The sequence below is a fragment of the Alnus glutinosa genome, chromosome 4 (genome assembly GCF_958979055.1).
Source record: "Alnus glutinosa chromosome 4, dhAlnGlut1.1, whole genome shotgun sequence".
NCBI classification, from domain to species: Eukaryota; Viridiplantae; Streptophyta; class Magnoliopsida; order Fagales; family Betulaceae; genus Alnus; species Alnus glutinosa.
Window position 1 is genome coordinate 30,549,000 of NC_084889.1, and position 23,002 is coordinate 30,572,001.

A 23,002-nucleotide genomic window follows, 5' to 3' on the forward strand; every position below is an offset into this window, starting at 1 on the left:
TGGAATTGGCCCATTAGACTTTATTAGGTCATCTGAAAATTAGGGTTGAGAGACTAGACTCCTCCACACACACTACAAACATGACAACGTCTGCAAAATCAAAGATGGCAAACTTATCATCAAACAATGAAGATACGCTTTTATATTGTTTCTCACATGCTATGAAGTAAAATAGATTAATATAGATTATTTCTAACAGAACTCACATGTAGTCCCACATATTCAATTGTGGATTTACAAATTAACATATTCGTATTGATATGACACATTAATAGATTCTTTCAACTAAAATAGATTAATATAAATTATTTCTAACAGAACTCACATGTAGTCCCACATATTCAATTGTGGATTTACAAATTAACATATTCGTATTGATATGACACATTAATAGATTCTTTCAACTTTTCTAACGGTATGAGCTAATTTGTTTTTTTTTTTTTTTTTTTTTTGGCTTACCCCAAAGAGTGAGTAATCACTTTTTAAACTTACGGAGCTATTTGTCAAACACCAAAGTGACAAAAAATGCATTTATTCCTTATATATATATATATATATTGACAAAGCTTCTTCAAACTGAAATGGAAGAATTCTCTAACCTAATCTGTTAAACTAATATGGGTTCAAAATGCATGTGAACCCATATATACATATAATTTGATTCTTGAATAACAATAATAATAATAATGAATTACAGAAGCATATATACTCAACAACACAAGTTGTTTGTTATATTCTTCAATACATATGAAACTAAAGACGTACCGATATATAAAATAAAATAAAAATAAATAAAAAACCCAATACAACCAACCGTATGAATGAAAAATATATTGCAAACTTGACAAAGAATAGATGGAGGAGTAGTTGATCTGATGCTTGTCAGATTACACGAGCAGAATCTGATGCATCGCATATCAAAACCGCTCTTTCTGGGTTGATTTGGGCAGCCAACTTCGGTTGGAGCTTGAAATACTCCTCCCTGACAAATGAAGCAGCTTCAGCTGCATAGTCAGCATCTACAAATGCAACACAGCAACCTCTGAATCCAGCGCCGCTAAACCGCGCCCCATATATGCCAGGAGCCCTCAAAATGATCTCGTACAGTTGAATCAGTGGTTCAGAACCTCAACAATCACAAAAGATTGGATGGTCATTTATTACTTGATAATTCACACCATTTTACAGGCCAAAACAATATAATTAGTACCCATACGGGCAAATCCTGTCATTTCAATCTGAATTCCCCAAAATTTTTAATGGTTGAATTGAGAAAGCATTGAAACAAGATTAAATCTCATTATTAAAATAATATCTAAAGATTTAACTGAATCAACATGAGTCATGAAATATCTGCAAACAAGCCACGATTAAATGAGATTTTGAACTGATTGAACTTTAAAACAGATGCATATAATATATATATATACACACGTGTGTGTGTGTGTGTGTGTGTGTGTGCAGTTGAAAAAACAAAAAATGCACTGTTGCTATGTCATCAACTTATAGCTCTTGGGAAAGTTGCAACAAAAATATTTGAGTTGGTAAGTGTTAGAGGGATGAGGTGTATCGGTGAAGTGTTCCTATGGTCGAAGAAGGATAAGGTGTATTCTAGAAATTGGCAAGGTGTCCATATTCCACAAAAAGAAAAAAGAAAAATACACTTGAGTCTTGACCTTGACTTATTATTTGTGTTACATGTCTCTGGTTTTCCCTTTAATTTATTATCCATTAGCATGATTACTAAAACTCTTCAGTGCTATGTTTTACAATTTCTTTGTGTATATTTTAGGATCTCCAGATGAAGCAGATTATTTGTATGAGGCATGAAGTTGGTGGCATTTATTACCTTGACTTTGCACCTATCTAACTACCTCGGGCACTCCAGTCCTCTCTATCTCCCTTTCAATGTCATTTTCGTTGTGGTCTTCCTTTTTTGAAGCATTAAGTTAAGAATTTTAGTCATGTGTCTTCTTTTCATTGTGAGTTTTGAGAACTTGGCAAACACCGTCATGTTTCCTTCCCTAATAAGCTTCCTATTCGGGTTTCTAGTTCTTTTGAGGTAATACATTCTGATGTATGGGGATCACTAAATGTTGCTTCCAATAAATTTCACTATTTTGTAACATTTGTGGATGATCATTAATCTTGGATCAAGGTGTTATTTTTTATGCAAATCTGAGTTATTGTCTATATTTCAACTTTTTCATAATGAAATTAAAACTCAATTTAAGACGAAAAGTTCCCATCTTGTGGTCTGATAATGCCAAAGAGTAAAAGTCTACTTCTTTGCTACATATTTGTCTAGCAAAGGTATTATCCATCAAACATCTTAAGTTCACTCCATAACAAATTAGTGTAGCCGAACGCAAGAATCATCTTTTATTGGAAGTTACCTGAGCTCTCTTATTTCATATTGCATAATCCCAAATGATTTTGGAGTGATGCAGTTCTTATTGCATGTTATCTCATCAATCGAATGCCGTCCTCTATTCTAGATAGCTCACTCCTCATTCTATATTATTTCCTTCACTCCTTTGTTTTCTTTACCTCTGAAATTTTTTGGGTGTATCTGCTATGTGTATATTCTTGGTCCCGACTTTGATGAACTTGATGCTCGCACTACTAAATGTGTATTTCTTGGTTATTCTCAAATCCAGAAGGAATATCGTTGTTATAGTCCAATTCTAAGACAATACTTCACTAGTGTTAATGTTACGTTCCTTGAGTCTACACCATATTTCTCCGCTATCGCTTCTCGTAGTGATTGTTTATTAGTCACCCTTCTCCGCTCCATTTCCTATCCTGAGTACCTTATCCTGCTCTCCTTCAGAGTCATTGCCTCCACAATCTCCCGTTCCCTTACAAGTATACTCATGTTCCTTGCAGGCACCTGCTCTTATGCCCGCCAATTTCATCATCAATCTTCAAATCCTGTTGCCCCCTCTGGGCCAGAATCGTTGCCTATTGCTCTCCATAAAAGTACCCGCTCTTAATGTCACCAAGCATCCCATTAGTCACTTTGTTTCATCTCACTTATTGTCCACTTCTTTTTCATGCTTTACCTCCCAACTCTCTAGTATCTATATCTCTTAATACAGTTAAAAAATCACTATCTGACCTGGGTTGGAAGAAAGCAATGAAAGTGGAAATGGAGGCTATGTATCAGAATAGAACTTGGGATCTGGTTCCTGTTCCACCTAGCACAAAGATTGGTGATTGCAAGTGGGTGTACAAAGTGAAGTTTAATTTGAATGGCTCCCTTTTGAAAGCATAGTTAGTTGCCAAAGGTTACAAACAAACTTATGGTATTGATTATGAGGAAATATTTTCTCCAGTTGCCAAAATTTCTTTTTTTCATGTGTTGATTTCTCTGGTTGTTAATCTTTGACTGGTCGTTATTTCAGTTGGATGTCAAGAATCCATTTCAACATGGAGACTTACTTGAAGAGGTTTGCATGGAGCAACCACCAGGATTTGTTGCTCATGGGTAGTATCAGGAAAGTGTTTGTAAGCTAAAGAATACCTAGTATGGTTTAAAACAATTAACAAGAGCATGAATTGGAAAAGTCATTGTGGCAATATTGGAATTGGTCATCACAGATGCAAGACAGATCTAGAATTCCATTTCCATACTGATGCAGATGATATTGTGATTACTGGGAATAACTCACGAGGTATTTCTAGATTGAAACAATTTCTGTAGCATCAATTTCATACCAAAGACATTTTTTCAAGCAAACTTAGAAACTTCCTTGGTATTGAGGTTGTTAGGTCTCAAGCAAGTATTAACCTCTCTTACCGGAAATATGTACTTGATTTGTTAGATGAAACTGGCATGTTGGGTGCATGACCTATTAATGTTCCTATCGATCCAAATCAGAAACTTTTGAAAGACGAGAGGGAATTATTTGAAGATCCCAATAAATATCATCGACTAGTTGGAAAGTTGAATTGTTTGGCGTTGGACTGAACCTTGACCTTGCCTTTGGGATGGGTCCTAGCTTTGAACTGAACCTTTGGTTTGAACTTGTAGACGAATCTTCCAACCTGGGGCTTGTGCCATTGGTGGCATGGAAAGGCGCTCCATACGAAAAAGAAAAGAAAGTGGGCAAGACGCCAAGCAAAGACCTTGACGCACGTGACAATTACTAGACCAGATATTTCTTGTGCAACCAATATAGTGAGTCAATTCTTTGACTCTTAAGAGTCCCACATTGTGATGCCATTACTTGTATTGTTCGTTATCTTAAGCAAGCTTCTGGTCTTGGTATATTGTACAAGTGAAATGGGCATCTCAAGGTAGAAGTTTTCATCAATGCAAATTGGACAGTTCTCCCTTGAATAGAAGATCTACCACAGGTCCACAGGGTACTGTACGTTCTTAGGGGGTAATCTAGCTCCTGGAAAAGTAAGAAGCAGATTTTGGTGGGATGATCTAGTGCAAGTGAATTATAGAGCAATGACTCATATTGCAAGTGAACTAACATGGTTACAACATTTTCTTCAGGAAATTCATCTTCCAGCTCTTCTATTCCATTGTTTTGTGATAATCAAGTTGCTTTGCATATTACCTCTAACCCTATGTTTCATAAAAGGTCTAAACATATTGAGGTTGACTGTCATTTCATTTGAGAAAAGATATTGAGTGGAGAGAAGCAGTTCTACTATTAGTTCTGCTTTTATAAGTGGCAAATGGAACCAGCCATAAACAGCTAGCGCTATTCCTAAAAATGCTAATATAAGGAAGACATAAATTGGAGAAATTAAAAAAAAACTAAAAGTAATTATGAAATATGCTTTCAATTTTTTAATTTGTCTTTTACACACACATATAGACTACTTGCAATAGAAACAACGAAAGCGGGAAGAGAGGGGAGAGGGGGGGGGGGGGTGCATGGAGACAATGATGAACAGCAGCTATGAATAAAGGAGATTAGGCTATACCACATTCATAGTTTCTGATAGAACTCAAACCCGATGCTGTAATGAGCTTTCCAAAATCTTCCAACTTGCCCAAAGCCCAAGCTTCAAGTCCTGAAATAATCATTCTCTCAACTAGCTATTAGTTATACGACAAAAAATAAAACAGAAATAAATAGAATCCAAGACTATGTTCACCATAAAATACTATTGAAATCACATTAAAAGGGTTATACCTTTAATAACCCGCATATTCTCTGAGAAATAATGCTCTGCTCTCTTAGCTAGATTGGATTCTAATTGGGACTATTGGATGAGAGAGAAAGAGAGAGATGAGAAACAAATGACAAACTGAATGTAACAAACTATGCTAAGGTAAAATAAACCAGACTTATTGATAAAATAAGGAGTCAATATGGCATGAGGGAACATTATGAAGACATCACCAAAATAACCAAACCAAAAAAAACTAAATGAAGTGAATTTTTAAAGTTCATGTCCGAATAAATGTAATCAATGTAATCAAATATCTCTTTTATTCACAATTTGATATTTTTCAATGTTTGTGAATGTCTCAAAGCTGGACCAATTATTTCAGACTCCTTTTTCTCCTCTCAGCACTTCCCAAAGACTTTTTCGATAGAATGAACTAGAACAGATTGGCACAAGATGAGGAAATGCTCTTACAAAAGAACTTCCATAATTACATTGTTAACCCCTTCAAGCTTTTCACACTTGACAATAATGACAACAGATCTTTTACCTCAGAACCATCACCAACCATAAAGTAGTAAAGGAGATCTCGGAATTGAACAATACAAAATAAGATAAATAGTTTCCATTGTTTTATGCAAATATTTTTGGCCAGAAAGGTCAATGCATTTCGGGTAAATTTGTAGAAGATCCATTTAATGTGCAGTCCAAATTCATCTGGTTCAAGAAACCTAATAATCATTGTAACACCGTTCAGTCAAAGTCTATCTAATGTACCAAATAACAATTTTTCTTTGGTAAATTCTGATAGTTTTACTATATCCTATATTTCGTAGATTAATAGATATATCCTAAACCAACGCTTAATCTATTGTAATGAATGACATTTAGATATTTGAAATTTTATAATAAATGTGTTTCTACATCCATACGTCAATGGCTAACATTCTTTATGCTTGTACCCCAAAAAGAAAGAAAAGTGAAAAAGAATGATGGTTAATCATAAGCAAATATGTGTATTATACGTATACTAAAATGCAAGATTAGTCTTATGTACATATCCATATGCATACACATTTATATCCATATAAAAACCAGAACTTCAAGGAACTAGTATAATCAATGCAAAAACCTCTGACATTGATGTGGTTACCTTGTGAGCTTCATAGGCCTCCGGTTTAACTATTACATTAAGAAAAGGAAAAGGAATCAAAATTAATCTACAAGCAACCAAGAAATAAAATTCTAAAACTTGAGAAGGTTGTCAGGTCAAAATACTTAACCATTTGACAGAAGAGGCTCCATTTTGTGGTTTCCAGAAGCACTGTGGAAAGAAGAAATAATATTATAGTCTAGAACTAGTATACTCTAAGCAGTGTTACGATTTTTCTTGTTCTTATCCCAAACCATAAAAAGCTTCACAACACTAGAGAACCTGAGCACTGATAAAGAAAAGAAGAAGAAGAAGCCGGAAAGCCATTGTATGGACTGCCTGTGCGATCATATGGACCATACAGACAGTTGGTCCAGCCGAATTACCCAACTAGTCTTCTTTGGGTTTGGTTATGAAATTTGACAAAAACCAATTTTTTGATTGTCAGAAGCACCTGAACTCATCCAAAATTTGCTTTCTGGTCGCATTTGGGACAGTTTCAGCAGTCCCTTTGAACTTTGTGAGTGTATTAAAAGTCCATGGTACCTTGGTTTATATCTCGTTATGGTTAGACATCAATTAGTGAGTCCCTTGCCTATTTCCCCTCAATTTCTAATGGAGTTTGGTATGAGATATAGGATGGACAGCAGTTGGTTAATCATTTGAGTTGTGGTTGGTCTGATTGTTTCTGGTTCTGTCAGTTCTTAGGAGATTTACTGGTTAAATGTCTTGTAGAAAAATTGTGCTGTTGTGATTGCTAAGCCCAGAAAGTCTATCAAGGGTTCTTTTTCTGAACTAGATAAATTCACAAAGGTGTTATAAGAGTGTTATAAGATATAGATGAATATTCAGCTGTTCTAAAACAACTAAACAATGCTATAGATTTCTCAAAGTAGCATGTTCTAGAAAAAACAAACAAATAGATCTTACTGCAGAATAATTCTTGCAGCCTCTTGACACTCTGCAACTCGGTCATTATATCCAGGGTTGTTAGTCAAAGCATGCTTCAATCCTGAAAAGGCCAACAGTATTTTGTATGCTTTCTGCAGCTTCGGTGGGTGTACGAGCTTATGTTCTTTGGTCTACAAATGCCAAGAAAGATTCAAAAGACAGCATAATGCTAACAAATAGATGCTAAGAGCATATCTCTTATCTTTCAAAATTGAGGCAGAATAGCATATATCTGTAGTTCAAATTTTAAAGAAATGGCTCAGATTAATGAAAACCCATACTAAAATGCAAAAGAAGTATTTTACCTGTGCGAAAGAGATGCCATACTTTGAGATGTAGACACACACAAGGCACAAATCAGTAAGTATATATATATATATATGCACAGTTAGTACTAGGTCCCACTTTGATTGACTATGGGCTTAGTTACAACCGTATTAATTCGGTGATGCCTAGAGCAAGGAGGTAGTACTATGTTAATTTAGTTTTATCTAATCTTGGAAGTCAGGAGTATTTCTGCAATTATCAGAACTAGATATGATCTATACTTGTAGCCCATGATTCTTATTATGGGTTTCACAAGTTAGTAGCCTTTATTTGGGTTTAGTAGGTAAAAGGCATTAAGTCCAAGTCCTTACTAAGGTTAGGTATAATTTTTTGAGTCTATTTAGTAGACTCCTGTGTAACTACTATACAACTGGATGAAGTGGTAACATGGCAATAAGAATCAGCCCTTGGATTAGCACTTGTTAAAAAAATCAATTGTTGATTCAAGTATTGATTTTTACTGTCACGTCATCCAATTGTATGACAGCATACAAAGAGTTTACTAAATAGCATTACTCTAATTTTATATAAAATGTTTGATGAAACATTTCCAATCCAATAAAGAATGAGTCCATGAGAATTTCATAAAAGAGTACGTTGGAGGATTGTGTTATGTAACTCTATTTGAGGTGCAACGCCGAGAAAATCTAGGTTTGATGCTTTTGTTTATCTTCCCCTTCTCCTTCCCATTTTCTATTTAGTTTTTTAGTAATTTCCCTTCAAATTCCACCCGAGACTAGATCTGATTTTACATGTATTCTTTCTCTAAAATCCTACTCATAAAAACCCCAAACCCTTTATCCATCAATTAGCTTCTAAGCTAACCAAATTCAATTTTACTGTTATTGGGTACTGTTCACAGCACCAGGAACAGCAGCTGACAACTTATGTCTTTTCCGTTTTGCCCTAAAACCAAATCCCTTTCCTTGCCTAAATTCCCAAATAATTTTCCTAGATATCCACCGAAAAACACTAACCTAAACAACCCTAATTTTGCTCAAATGCCTGCTGCAATTAAAAATCCTTCAACCATTAATCCTATTTCCAGCCCCTTAAAACTCTTCAAACTTCAGTCTTTTCCTAACTCAGATTGGGACCATAAACTCTATTCTTCATGGTGCCCATGCTTTAGAACTTAAAAAGGCACAATCATTTTCCCTACCTATCGATTAACCCTAGAAACATCCAGAGCCTGGTATCAAAGCATTTGCCCACTCCCCTACCCCACCTCTCTTCCCTCCCCAAGAGAAAAATCCTGACTCCACCACTTCTTATAATATTATAAATATTATACATCACTTCTCCAAAACTCTAGAGGATGCTTATTAACTATGGACCAATCAAGAGATCCTGAATAGGCTTTTAACCATTAAACTCACATTAACTAAATTCAATTGTTGGAGAAGAAAACAACATAAAAATTGAAGTGTACCAACTTAAGACTTGGTCAAAATAGATGAAACAACAAGAAAGGAAATACAAAGCATGTATTGACCATACTAAGCATAGTGCAGAAATCTCAAAAGAACCTGAATTCTCCAAAGAATAAAATTTGAAAAACCAAAAGCACACGTTGAAAAGGGCTAGAAATTAATTTCTATACACTTAAGATTAAAGTTTGTTAACAGATATTAAATTTTAGGCAAATGATAGATTTTCCTTTTACAATATTTGTTTGTACAATAATTTTTCTATAATTTGAATCATGTATTGAGAATTTTCATGAATTATCTCTACACTCACAGCAATACAAGCAATTTCGGTTTGGGACGTAAAAATTCCCCACCTCATGATCATTCTTAATGCAGCAGCCACAATGCAGGCCTTCTAATTAAAAATAACCCTTATGTTTAGGAGATAACAATAGGTAGACTTCACTGGATCAATACATGAATATGTTAATGGACCTCAGAGTCAACTCAATGCAACTAAAATGAAGAACAAATGACATTTGAGAAAGGTTAGCCAAAAAAAGAAATAAAATAAAAAGAAAAAGAAACATTTGAGGAAGACATAACAAAACAAAACAAGAAAACATACACTGAACTTAATATGCACCCAGAAAAGTTCATATACAAATGTAGGAGCACATAAGACAAACCCAGAACACATCAACATCACAGAAATAGAATCTAACTCTTCACCTAAATAAAATCATCTGTTGTTTCTGAGATAATTTAGATTTATGGTTTTTTAGAACATCTTATATGGCAATAGAGTTTATAATTTACCTTACAGTTCATGCACGTTAGACAACCACGGCTTGAAAGCAATATGGCTGATTGATCCAATATGCCATTTCTCAGACCCAAATATTCATTTTCGATAAGCCTACATTTGCACAAAATTACACTTTAGAAATGGCTAGTATGATTAAACAAATGGGTATTATTTTGATGGTGGCAACTAAATACCGTAAAATACATAATACTGTTGTTCAACAATTTTCTTTTTCTCAAAGCAAAAAGAGGACTTCTCAATACTTACTTAGAGAGAATATATGCAGCCCCTTCATCCCTAAGCTTCCAAGAGAAGCCATGCATTTTTAATTAGCCAAAAGAAGCCATCCATTTTTAATTATCCAAATTAATATTCAGGGTACATTAGGGATATTTCTGCCAATTCTAGTTTGAAGGAGTTTTAGGATTATTGGTCTTTTACTAACATTATTGATTCTCTTAGTTTAACTATATATCTGTAACAAGATGAACGAAAACATAGAAACTTTACAGCATCTAGAGAGTACTCATGATATTATGTAAGTGCTAGAAGTAAGACTTGAGTTGTATAGTAAGATTGAGAGGCGGCTGGCTAGCTGGAAGCGGTTGTATCTGTCGAAGGGTGGTAGAGTTACCCTTATAAAAAGCACTCTCTCTAATCTTCCTAGGTACTTTCTTTCTCTATTCCCTATTCCCTCCAGTGTTTCTAGTCGTATAGAGAAGTTGCATCGAGATTTCTTATGGGGTGGCATAGGTGAAGAATTTAAATTTCATCTGGTTAATTGGTCCAAGGTTTGTTCTCCTATTTCAAATAGCGGTTTGGGCATCCAGAATCTAAGGATTTTCAACAAGGCTCTTTTAGGGAAGTGGTTGTGGCATTATGCCCATGAGAGAAGAGTTTGGTGGAAATCTGTTGTGGATGCAAAGTACAGTTCTACTTGGGCTGGTTGGTGTTCTGTGAACCCCCCTGGGTCACACGGAGTGGGGCTTTGGAAGAATATTAGGAAGGGGTGGAGTTTGCTTTGCAGCCATACCAAACTTATTCTGGGAAATGGATCTAGGATTCGCTTTTGGGACGATGTGTGGTGTAGTGAGGTGCCTCTTAAGGAAGTTTTCCCAGTTTTGTGTGACATAGCGCGTGACAAGGATGCACATGTTGCAGACCATTTGGTTGTGGTGAGCGGGTCCTATCAATGGGATGTTAGCTTCTTTCGAGCGGCCCACGACTAGGAGGTGGATGTATTGGCCTCCTTTTTCTCTTTGCTATACTCTACCAGAGTAGATTGTGATGGGGAAGACCATATCTGGTGGTCTCCTTCCCACAAAGGAAAATTTGATGTTAGATCTTTCTATAAGGCTCTTACTTGCAAAGAGGCTATTCATTTTCCTTGGAAAGTATTTGGCGGACCGAGGTTCCTTTGAAAGTGGTTTTCTTTGCTTGGATGGCAGCGCAAGGGAAGATCCTCACCTTGAACAATCTCAAAAAGAAGCGTGTCATTGTGATTGATAGATGTTGCATGTGCAAATTGAATGGGGAGTCAGTGGATCACCTTCTTCTCCATTGCGAGGTTGCATGCGCTCTATAGAACGCCATCTTTAGTCGCTTCAGTTTGTCTTGGGTTATGCCTCTTCGGGTGATAGATTTATTCGCATGCTGGTGGACGGGTGGTCGCTCTCGGAGGGCAGTCGTGTGGAAGATGGTCCCTTGTTGCCTTTTGTGATGCTTGTGGAGGGAACGCAATGATAGACAGTTCGAGGACAAAGAAAGAACTATTGAGGAACTCATTTCCTTTTTATTTCATTCTTTGTACTCTTGGTCAACTGCGTTCCTCGCACCTTTAGTGTTTAGTTTTAATAATTTCCTTGTTTTGTTTTCTTCTTCCTCTTGATGTCTTTCTTGTATACTTCCTGTGTACTTGATTGCGTTTTACGATTTTTATTAATATTTCTCTTAATATTTCTCTTACTTATCAAAAAAAAAGACTTGAGTTGTACATATCCCAGGTATATGAGTGAAAAAGCTAGACAAAGAGGTGCTTCTTTTGACTATAAAAAGTATTTGCATCTTCCCCTGTAAGCAACGAAGTTTAAAAGTCATTTCATTGTTGAGAATTCTTCTCTTAAATCGGCTTTTTTTTTACCAACAACAACTCTAGTCTTATCTTCCAAGGTGACTGTTTAATGTAAGAGCTTCTAGATTGCAGTGGAGATAGATAAAAGCTATAAGTTAATGGTAAATCTCTAGTATGATTTGGACCCAGGACCTACGCTAACTCCAACCCACTCTTTAAGCCTCAAGTAAAAGCCCAAGGGCAACAAAATCTAAAGATTTATGGTAAATTGGGATCAACTTTTTTTTAAAAAAAAAAAAAAACATAAGTTTTCACTGATAAAAAGTTCATTTTCAAAACTCTTTTGAAAGCCTTTTTTAGGGTGAGCTGTTGGCTTTGAATAAAAGAGGGAACAAGTATTCACATAGTTTGCAACCACTTTGTCTCTCCCTCCATATTATATCTCCCATTTCAACCAATATTTCACGTGTTGGGCCTCACTTATTGTGGGGGGTTTGAGTCCACATGCGAGGAAGAGTTAAAATAAAATAAAATAATTAAATTTTCTTTTTCCTACTAGTTTAAGCTTTTGGGACTACTAATGATTTAATGCATGTATGTGATTTTCAGTTGATAAAATAAGGATAACAGATATAACATGAGAAGTATATTCAGATGTTTAAGAAACCTACTTATCATAGTCAATGTTTTCAGTAGGAGACACCCTTATATTATTTGAACTTTCAAATGCCAGCAGGTAAGCTACGCCAACCTGTCAAACATGTAACTAGATGGATTAACAATTTTGAATACAAAGAAAACGCACTCAAAAGTTTTCAAAGCCAACAGCTATATAGCATTACTGAGGAAATCTTTTACTTTTACTATGTAAGTAGTGATATACAAAGAGGGGCAAGCCACTTTCTCTGAAAGACTCCCACTCTTTTTCTCATCTTATGATTCCACAACATGGTATTAGAGACTAGTGTTTCTCTCTGATCTCTTTGGCCTTGTGTTCAATTCTTAAGGTCGTGCTTTCTATTAACTTCTGCCTTTAGCCTGGCAGAAGGTAGTGAATTCAATTACCCTAGAGTTCACAGTTGGGTTCCCTTCTTGTCACGAGGAGAATAAGCTGGCAAACCAGCAGATTGAGAGAATCCCTAAAGATACATTCTAATAAGCAGTAGAACTAATAAAGAACTTGATTACAACAAGTATTTATAGAGAATTCTTTTCTCCCACTTCCACAAGAAAGGAACAATGCAAATTCCTACTTCAGCCAGGAAAAGGAAACAGGACACAAAAATATAGAAACTGCCTAAAAATTAAAATTAGACCGGACAAGTAAGAGGTGGTTTGCTAATAATTCCTATGTGTCAAATAGTCACCAGCCACACAAGTCACTTGCTATACATCAACTTTGCACGTACAAGGCCTGCATTTGGTTTAAGGTAATTAGGCTGGCCCACGCATCAATGAAGGTCTCATGTGTCTTAGCTTGGCATACACTGTTGGGCCCACTTCTTATTAGCTTAAGCTTCTAGATTAAACCAAAATTGTTAAAAAAAAGAAACCTCATCAACCCTTCCACCTTATGTTTTAGCAGCACGTCATCTTCATCAGCTTCTAATAATAAAGCATTACTTTTGGGTGGGAGCAGTAGGGCAGAAGTTATTGTATTCTACTGGGAAATCATACAGCAAACCTACACACCAAGGCCAACTAAAACTCTTACATAATTAGCTATAGTGTGTTAAACTTGATTTCCTTAATCATAAGCCCTGATTTCCGCACCTCCTCAAAAATAAATAAGTAAATAAAATGAAGATAAGATAGGACAGCTCTATAATTTCTGCTCAGAAAATGAAATTATTTAACTGACATTGTGAATTTTTTTTTTTTCTGTTACAGGATTCTGTAATCTATGAATTTCTCAACTGTCAACATGCTTGAAGAAATGTAAGTAAAAAGAAAACAGAAGCTTACAGCAGCGGAAGAGCTAAGGCCTGAACTGTCAAGACCCTCAGAACCACATATGTATCCTGTGAGACCCTGCAACAATTTCAACAAATAATCTGAAAATTGAATTCCAAAACTGCACAATCTTACAATTGGTGTGTTATTTGTTTTCAAGGATTTTCCGAGAAACTTGACCAACAAATAGTTTTATCACCTGCCTTGAAAAAATCTTCAAGTTCAGAAGCTGGATTCCTAAAGAGGTTCAAATGTCAAGTTCGTATAGCTTTTGATTTGGGCCTGAAAAAATGGCTATGGGATAAATTTGTCCAAAGTCATATCTGTTGTATTGCTCGAGTATGACATCAGGACAAAACCGGATGCCATCTAAAGTTGCTTTCTTGGTCTGGTCTCAGGTGTTGGCTAAAAACTTAGATTGATAATCTTGTTTCTAGATGGTAGATTATTTGAAACAGATGGAATGCAAATTTAGTAAAAACATGAGTCGAAATAAAGGGTTGGTAAGATTAGAAGGTCAAGCGATACCGAAGAGTGATTATTTTTGGTACTGTGGTCAGATTGTACATTAAGATGGAGATATAAATTGAGGATGTTTCTTGTAGAATTAAATGGAGAGATACATTTGGCGAACATTGTGATTGTAGGATACCTATAAAATTAAAGAGATAATTTCCTAGAGTAACAAAAAGCCTATATATGATCTATGGTTCAAAGTATTGGAAAATCAAGAAACATGCTCATAAAATGAGTATAGCAGAGATAAAGATATCAAGATGGATATGTGGCAACGCTAGTAGAGATAGGATAAAGAATGAAGTCACCGTGAGAAGGTGGGGATGGCACTAATTGAAAATAAAACAAGGGGCATATAAAAGATGTTTTGGACATGTACAACTAAGACCCTTTTTGATAAGTACTTTAAAAATTTTGATAAGTACATGTACAACTAAGACCTACGAATGCATTAGTAAGAAAGAGTAATTACTTCAATCTGAAAGTAGTAGAAAGGATATGAGGAGGAAGAAGAAAAACAATGTGGGCAAAAGGTATAAGGAAAGATATGATTGTCAAAGAAGTAACTACAGACATGACCCAAGATAAGGTAGAGTGACATAAAAGAATCTGTGTATCGAAACCCAGTTAGTTGGGTTAAGACTTATTTCGATTGAGTTCAGTTCAGTTCAGTATGTACCTTAACATATGTAAGCTTTTTTGAAACCCAAAAAGTAATAACTCATCATGTTTTCCAGTCTCCTTTCTCTATGATATTTTCCACGTTATACCTTCTTCCCCCGGCCATCTTTTAGAAGATTGGCATCAGTATAAGTTGCCTCCTAACTTCATAGTTTTGTCTTTTGACAATCTTGTTGTCCATTTGGATGAAGTGAGATTGGAAAATGTTATATGATGTGAAGTTTGGTTTAGTGGGAAAAGGCGGATTATTCCCTAGCTGCTCATCAACACTAAGCCAACCTATATCCCAATCATTGTTTTCAAATGTTCGCATATTTTGTTACTTATCAAAAAAAAAATGTTCGCATATTTTGGTCATCTTTAGTTGTTTGCCACCTAGCTTCATTTTTTCTTTAATGCTTACATTTACCTTTTAGACATAGTATGTGAATTTTTGAACTAATGAAATATATTACCTTCCATATTCTAGTTGAAAATAAGCTGATAGAATTGCTACTCTTGAAAAAAAAATTAACTCATTTCCTTCCATAAAATTTATATTCTATCATCACTATTATCCATAAAATTCACAGAAGAATCACTATCATAACCACCAGAAGAGATGAGTTTATAGCGAGAGTTTTTTTTTATATATAAGTAATAAAATTCAACAAAAAGCGCAGAGGGGCGCAACCCTAGTACACAGAAAGTATACGAAAGTGCCCCTTATCAGAGGAAACAAAGAACATGAATGTAAAAACTTAGCGAATATAATACAACTCAGGCTATGCGCTGAGACCCAAACATATAACATATATTATCCAAGTGAATATAACCCTCCAAAACTTAATTAACCTGTTTTCTGAACATTAGAAATACCAAACCTAGTTACAACCAGCATAAAGGAAAGTAACTTGACTATAATTACCATAAAAAGTTTAATTTGCAAATGTTTGCTACCCAAACAACTTAAATGGTAGTTTTACTTTCCACTCAATATTATATCAATAAATAACAATGAACATGAGGCTTACATCCTAATTAGTTTCTCCATATTTTCAGTAGAATAATTATACATATCCCAAAGCAAACATATAGTGCCATAATGTGCGAACGTGCCCTATTTCATTCTTCCTAGTTTCATTACATAAAAGTTTTAAACTACTGTGAAGAACAAGCTTATCATAAACAAATGAAGAAGTTCAAATGAGACCAAAGAAATATCTTTAACCTGCACAAGCTCTTTTTCTCCACGCTTCAGTGCATATACAGCTCCCCTAGCATAATTTCCCCAACTACATTCTTCCTGTGATGTGGAAGAATCATTTGCATAGACCTTGCCATTTTTCCGAATCGTGTGTCTTGGGTGCTGAGTTTCGTCAACTCTATAAGAATCATAACAAAAGGCAAATGAAATTTAATATTGGCCACATTATAAGATGTAATGTCAAGCAAATAAGACAAACATCACAATCATCAATCCTTATTAGCAAAGGAATAGAAGGTCATATGAAATGGGAATTGCAAATGCAGATAACAGAGATTACGATCAACTAACACCATTACGAAGGCACTTTATTATGACATGCAATTGACATTCAAAACACTATAATGCGGAAGCCATTCGTAAAGATCTCCAAAGCCAACATCACATTCACTAATGTATCCACAATAGATCCTACATATCAGAAGAGTAATTTTGGCTAGGTCTAGTTTTATTATAAAAAATTAAGATTCTAATTTTACGTGTATTTAGATATTTTACAGATTTCAGTTGTTTATTTGAAGTTAGTCGTTTTTTACTTATGAGTTTAGTTTAGTTTATTTTATTGTTATTTGGGTCTAGTTTGAGTCTATTTTACAATTGTTAGGAACTCTTTTCCCTTTCTATTTAGGTGTTCTTAGTTTTTCACATTGTATTAGGTTTTTACTTCTATAGTTCTATATAAGTAAGCATTTCAAATACAATTATCGAGATTTATGCTTAATAAACAGCATATTTTGCTTTCTTTAATTGTGAGATTCTACTTAAATCCTTCTACTCCTAGAAGGCCTTCTTGAGATTCCAAGGCTCTCCTCTCCACCTCATCCTCTCCCTACGTTTCTTTAAATTTAGAACCACAACAAGCTTAAACTCATTCTAAAAGTCCTGTTTATAACCCTTAACATAGCCCTCTTCAAAATATCAAATTTATGGTTCGCTATTCTGTTCATGAGTATTGTTAAAGAGCAATCTGACATCACAAAAGAAAAGGCAAAATGTGTGTCAACCAAAATTTTTATCATTGATATGTATCTATCTTGCTAGTAGTGGTCAATTTCATCATTTGCATGGCCTAAACATGTTTGAAACTCAATAAGTTCAAGGAAAGATGCACTAAAAAGATGATAATAATACCATATTAGGAAGGTTGGACTACTGGAACCCAATATAAAAAGCAAACAGAACAATTAAGAAGATGATTATATGAATAGTCCCATACCTGAACCTAACTTCTCCTTTAAATTGTCCTGAACGCAATACAACCTACAACAATCAAATCAGAAAATGTGAAAAATTTGTTGGAAATTTAAAACTCCTGATACATTATGCTTGAGTCGATTATCTCCAAAGAATTTCATTCGATAAAATAGAAGGAAGAAAAAAAAAAAATTAAAAAGACCGTAACAAGGTGAGGCTTCTAGGAAACTTGGATTATCCACAGATATGGATGAGGCTATTCTATGTCGGATTAAATTTGGATAAGTTTTAGTTTCTTTTTCTTTCATAGCTGGCACTAAATGAGGCTTAATTGCTTGACCTTGATACTATACTTAAAATGCTTTGGGTCTTTTCGGGACAGGCTGGTAGATTACCATCAAATCCACTAATAAAGCAGGTCGAGAGCAGATTTTCCCCTTTTACATGGAAGTTCAATATCAAAATGCGTGGCTTTTTGGCACTCTAGTGACGTAAATTTGATATCCAAAATGTTCAAATTTTGATGTGAAAGAAATCAAATCCATAAAATTAGGAATGGAATCTATAATACTGAAAGTAGTATATATATATATATATATTTTTAAGTAATAAAATTGAATAAAAAGCGCAGAGGGGCACAACCCTAGTACACAGGAAGTATACAAAAGTGCCCCTAATCAAAGGAAACAAAAGAACATGAATGTAAAAACTCAACAAACATAATACGACTCGAGCTATGTGCCGAGACCCAAACATATAACATATTAAGCACATTTTGATACAAGTCCACAACCGGTAAATCCACATCTTCAAATAGCCTTACATTCCTCTCACGTCAAAGACCCCACATAACACACAAGGGAACCTGCTTCCAAAGACACATAACATGACCACGACCTAGCGAAGTGCCCCAACCAATCAACAAATCCAGCACTCTTCTTGTCATGACCCACTCCACCCCGAACAAACTATAGAAAGAGCTCCAAACAGCCCGTGCCACATCACAATGAAGTAGAAGGTGATCAATGGATTCTCCATTCTTCTTACACATACAACACCACTCTACCACCACTATTTGACGCCTACGCAAATTGTCATATGTCAAAACCTTTCCTAATACTGCTGTCCACACAAAAAACGCCACCCGCTTCAGACCCTTAACACGTCAAATACCCTTGCAAGGAAAAGAGACCGCCTCTTGACAAGCTAAGGCTCTATAGAAAGTCTTCACTTCAAAGCTCCTCCTCTTAGAAATATTCCACACCAACCTATCACCCTCTCCATGCCGAATCCGAGTAGAATATATCTACTCATAAAAGGAAAGAACCATTCCCACCTCCCAATCATCCATCCTTGTCCTTCTATAAAATATTTAAAAAGTCACCTAAAGATTACAAACAAAATTCAGAAGATCTAAAAATCTAAAAAAGAAGAGACATGTACACCACTGAAAGACAGCATCCACACATACAAATATTGAAAAATAAAGATCTAAGCTCGAGTTCAACACCGTTAAAAGACGGACATTTCCTCTCTCTCTAAATAATCCACATAATGCAAAGACGAGTTGCATTGCATACCAAACTAGTATTATGCAGCCTAAAAAGTCCTCTCCAATCAAAAGACACATCTCTTAACTTCTTGGGAGCCACTATTGAAAACAAAAGGCCACAACTCAATAGCAACTAAGCAATGAAGCAATGGATAATCAGCTAACTCCCAGTTGGATGTACACAAGTTCATTGGAAAAATAATCCTTTTAATGAGGTTATCCAGAGTTAGAATTTGCCCAACTGTCCAGAGAAAAAAAGTTATCTTCTTAGGAACTTTAATACACCAAATACTCTTCCAAGAAAAGTGCACACCACCAGATCATTTTATGCCTTATAAAAAGATGGAACCCCAAACATTTTTTTTTTTTTGATAATTAAAGTATATTTCAAACAAGTGCAGAGGGGTGCAACCCAAAGTACACAGGATGTATACATAAAACTCCTAATTCAAAGAGAAACGAGAGCACATATATAGAAAATCAAAATAAGAACACTCAGACATAGATTGTATCTTCACTCTCCACATAAACAAGGTTTGTATCACCAACTTCTTCAAGTTAATCAAACTAATCTCACAATCTTCAAAACTGCATACATTCCGTTCCTTCCATAGACACCACCATATCCCAAACATATTGTTTCACTAAAGCTTCCAAGATCGCATAACCCCCCCCCCCCCCAAAAAAAAAAAAAAGAAAAAAAAAAGAGTTCAGAATATAGCCCAAGAGAGAATCAACTGGGTCTAATTCCCCATCTTAGAAAGCTCAAACAATTTTGAGATTCCATTAGGGGGCCTTCATGTCTTCTAAGAATCCCAAAACAAGAATTAGAATCATCCTTATCCACAAATATTAGAAACAGATAGGAACTGATTCTTTTATTGCCACATTCCCACACTACAAATCATGCCAAAATCAAACCTTCCTACCATCCTGTACCAAAACTTAGCAAACCCAAAAAACCTCTTTCATCCTACCCTAATACTTTTCCAAAAACTACAACCATAACGCCTCTCACCAAGCCTGTCATCAAATGGCCCCCAGCTCCATTCTACTGTTATTAAGAATCTCCATAACTAAGATTAAGGGTAAAGGAGAAAGCGGACCCCCTGCCTCAACCCTGTAAAACTCCCAAATAAAACACAGTGGCATCTATTAATCAAGATGCAAGAGAAAATCCACTTTTTTTTATTTCTCATCAAAACCAAATCTATAAAGTATTTAAATCAAACTATCACAGTTGACATGATCATAGGACTTCTCAATATCTAGTTCTTCAAGGGAACATGGAATTCAACTTCTTATCATGCAGCAACACATTCATTGGCAATAGGTACTGAGTCCAAAATCTGTCTCCCCTCTTCAAAGCATTTTGGTATCCAAAACCAGCTTCCTCAACATTCTTTTTAGTCTACAGGCCAATATCTTGACCAACAGTTTATACACACTCCCAACCAAGCTGATTGACCAAAACTTCCTGGTGCTTCTAGCCCCCTATTTCTTAGGGTCAAGAGTGATAAACAACGCATTCACAGATTTTTCAAACCTACATGTTTCATGGAATTCTTGAAAGAATCCCATCATGTGTTGCTTGCTCTAATACATTCCAACAATGTTCAAAGAACGCCAAAGCGAAACCATTCGGACCTGGCACTTTGTCCCCCCATCAAATCTCTCTCCAACCACCTCTATACTCGGAACCAATATGGAGAAGTGCAAGCCATCCACCTCGGTCTCCAATAAACTGACTCTTTAGACAGATTACAATAGAACTGAACAATCTCGTCCTTCACTTCTGCCTCATCTGGAAGAACAGTGTCATCAACCTACATTTCTCCAAAAGAATTAACTCTTCTATGCTAGTTCGCCAATCTGGGAAAAAAATTAGTGTTGCTGTCCCCTTCTTTAAGCCAAACTGCCCTGATTTCTGTCACCAAGAATGTATTCCATCTTGGACAGTCTCTCTAATTCTGATTTAAGTTCTTCCCTTGTAAACCGCTTCTCTTGAGACGACTCTTCTCCCCCTTCCTTCATATCCAGATTATGAATAGCAGCCAGAAACTTGCTCCTTCTAACACCAAAATCACCAAAAACCGGCTTGCTCCAAATTTTCAGATCATGTATTAAAGCCTCGAATTCCTGCTACCACGAAGGCCTTGAACCATTCTCGTGCTATTTTTGCAAACCTCTCCGCTTATGACCACATATTTCCAGATCCTTCAACATTTATAAGGCCTCTGCACTTTAGTGGCCTCACATAAATGTGGCAAGTCGGAAGGGACATTGGGTATTTTCACTTGTTGATTATGATGGTGACTCATAGTGCATGCCTAAAATGTCATGTAAATACAAACGAACTGCTGAAATTTCCAAATACCCCTCACCCAATTGTTGACGTTAGCTGTGTAAAGAGTATCTTACTCTTACCTGAGTATCACCAGAAGGAATAAACCCTAAAAGTATTCCCTTATCAATTGTCATGGCTGCAACAGTCCCACCCTGTAAACAGAGGCCAGATAAACATTTGTATGTAAAGAAGTTATAAATATTGAAGTCAACAAAAGGAAAAAGCAACTCAAAAAATGCGACAGTAAAATAAGTTTGTTAATTCTGATGCCAAGTCCTAAAGAGTATATGCTAAACAAACAAGGTTTGAATATATATCTAAACACAGATCACAAGCACATTCTAAACAAACAAGTTCGCAAGCATGAATCATCAAAGCCAACCTGATGATCAATGTGAGCTCCCAATGGACAAATCCGATAAGGAGAGACTACAACTCGAACTTCCTCAACACCTCTCCCAGCCATTTGTGATACAATCTTTTTAATATCATTTAACTGCAGCACATAAGAATAAAAGATGTATCCTTAGCATCACAGAATGAACAGCCAGAGGCCAAATAAGTATGTGTTGATCATGAATCTAGAATGAATAATAAAAAGAATAACGGGAAATGCAGCGAATCTCAAATGAACGCCAGACAAATATCATCGAAGTTCAACCCACATTGAAGAGTTTTACATGGAGTTGTCTGGTTTCAAATTGCTAATAAAACGACCAGCAGCCAGCATTGATGTTCAAGCTGGTGATTTCTAACAGAGCAGTGCTATAAAACCAACAATGCACCATTCAAACAGCAATCAAACTATAATAATGAGCAGATCGGAACGACAACAACGAACCCAGAGTAATAATTCACAAATCAAAGCAAAAGAAAAGAATCCCAATAAGAAAGAAACCACAATGCGGGCGAATATGAAGCAACAGATCAAGAATTACCTCCTCTTCAGATGGCCAAGACAACACACCCATCTTCCCAAATGCAATCCTACTGTTTCCAATCCGATTGTATTTCAAAACGGAACTTGTTTTACAACAATACAAAAAGTAGACTTTCTTTATTGTGGCTGAGACACAGAGAGAGAGAGAGAGAGAGACAGACAGACAGACAGACATTAGAGTGCCAGAAAAAAGCGAAGGAAGTAGACAAAAGGAGAGGGTGGTTAGTGTAGCGGCAAAATCGGTTGAAATGTCAATTGGGTCATTGATCTCTCTCTCTCTTTCTTTTTTTCTTTCTTTCTTTTTGGGTGGCGGGGATAAAACTCTCTGTCTTTAATATCTTCAAAGAAGAATTCCCATTCTTTAGGTGTACATTGTAATACATCGGTGTCTTGTCAATTTTGATAAACATTTTTACCTATTTTTACTCGAATGGATTAAATTTGGAAACAGTTGTCTTTAGGGGTGTTTTTTATTTTTTTAAATTACCACCCCTCCAGTCGGGTGAGTCCTCAGTGTGATGCAACTACTCCCAATCATTTGAGGGGTAATCGATCCACCCCGAATGAGTAGTACAACCAATCTTTTACTTATTTTATCTTTTGAAGTAATGACGTTACTTAGCTGAGTTAGCTCATAGACCTTTTTTAAGGGTTAAATATAAAACTAGTCCCTATACTTTAGATGAATATCAAATCAGTACCCGAATTTTCAAAA

General features: G+C 35.7%; 1 protein-coding gene across 1 annotated transcript; it reads right to left on the reverse strand.

Moving 5' to 3' along the window:
- Window positions 1–656: 656 nt before the first annotated feature.
- LOC133867441 (galacturonokinase) lies at window positions 657–22,638 on the reverse strand. Its single transcript, XM_062304207.1, has 14 exons — window positions 22,286–22,638; window positions 21,730–21,843; window positions 21,428–21,499; window positions 17,471–17,514; window positions 16,219–16,372; window positions 13,824–13,889; window positions 12,530–12,609; window positions 9,799–9,898; window positions 7,220–7,371; window positions 6,420–6,460; window positions 6,290–6,318; window positions 5,160–5,229; window positions 4,948–5,037; window positions 657–1,127 (listed from the first exon to the last, which is right to left on the reverse strand). Exons 1-14 carry the CDS (start codon window positions 22,460–22,462, stop codon window positions 883–885), a joined length of 1,434 nt encoding a protein of 477 aa, XP_062160191.1. The 5' UTR covers window positions 22,463–22,638; the 3' UTR covers window positions 657–882.
- Window positions 22,639–23,002: the final 364 nt, after the last annotated feature.

Excerpts from the sequence above, each read along its gene's own strand:
- LOC133867441 (XM_062304207.1), bottom strand. The coding sequence starts at position 22,462 with ATGTCTGTCTGTCTGTCTGTCTCTCTCTCTCTCTCTCTCTGTGTCTCA. Across the intron at positions 9,899-12,529 it reads GAAAACATTGACTATGATAA|GCTTATCGAAAATGAATATT; the intron begins GTAGGTTTCTTA and ends GTGCAAATGTAG. Across the intron at positions 5,038-5,159 it reads GAATATGCGGGTTATTAAAG|GACTTGAAGCTTGGGCTTTG; the intron begins GTATAACCCTTT and ends TGATTATTTCAG.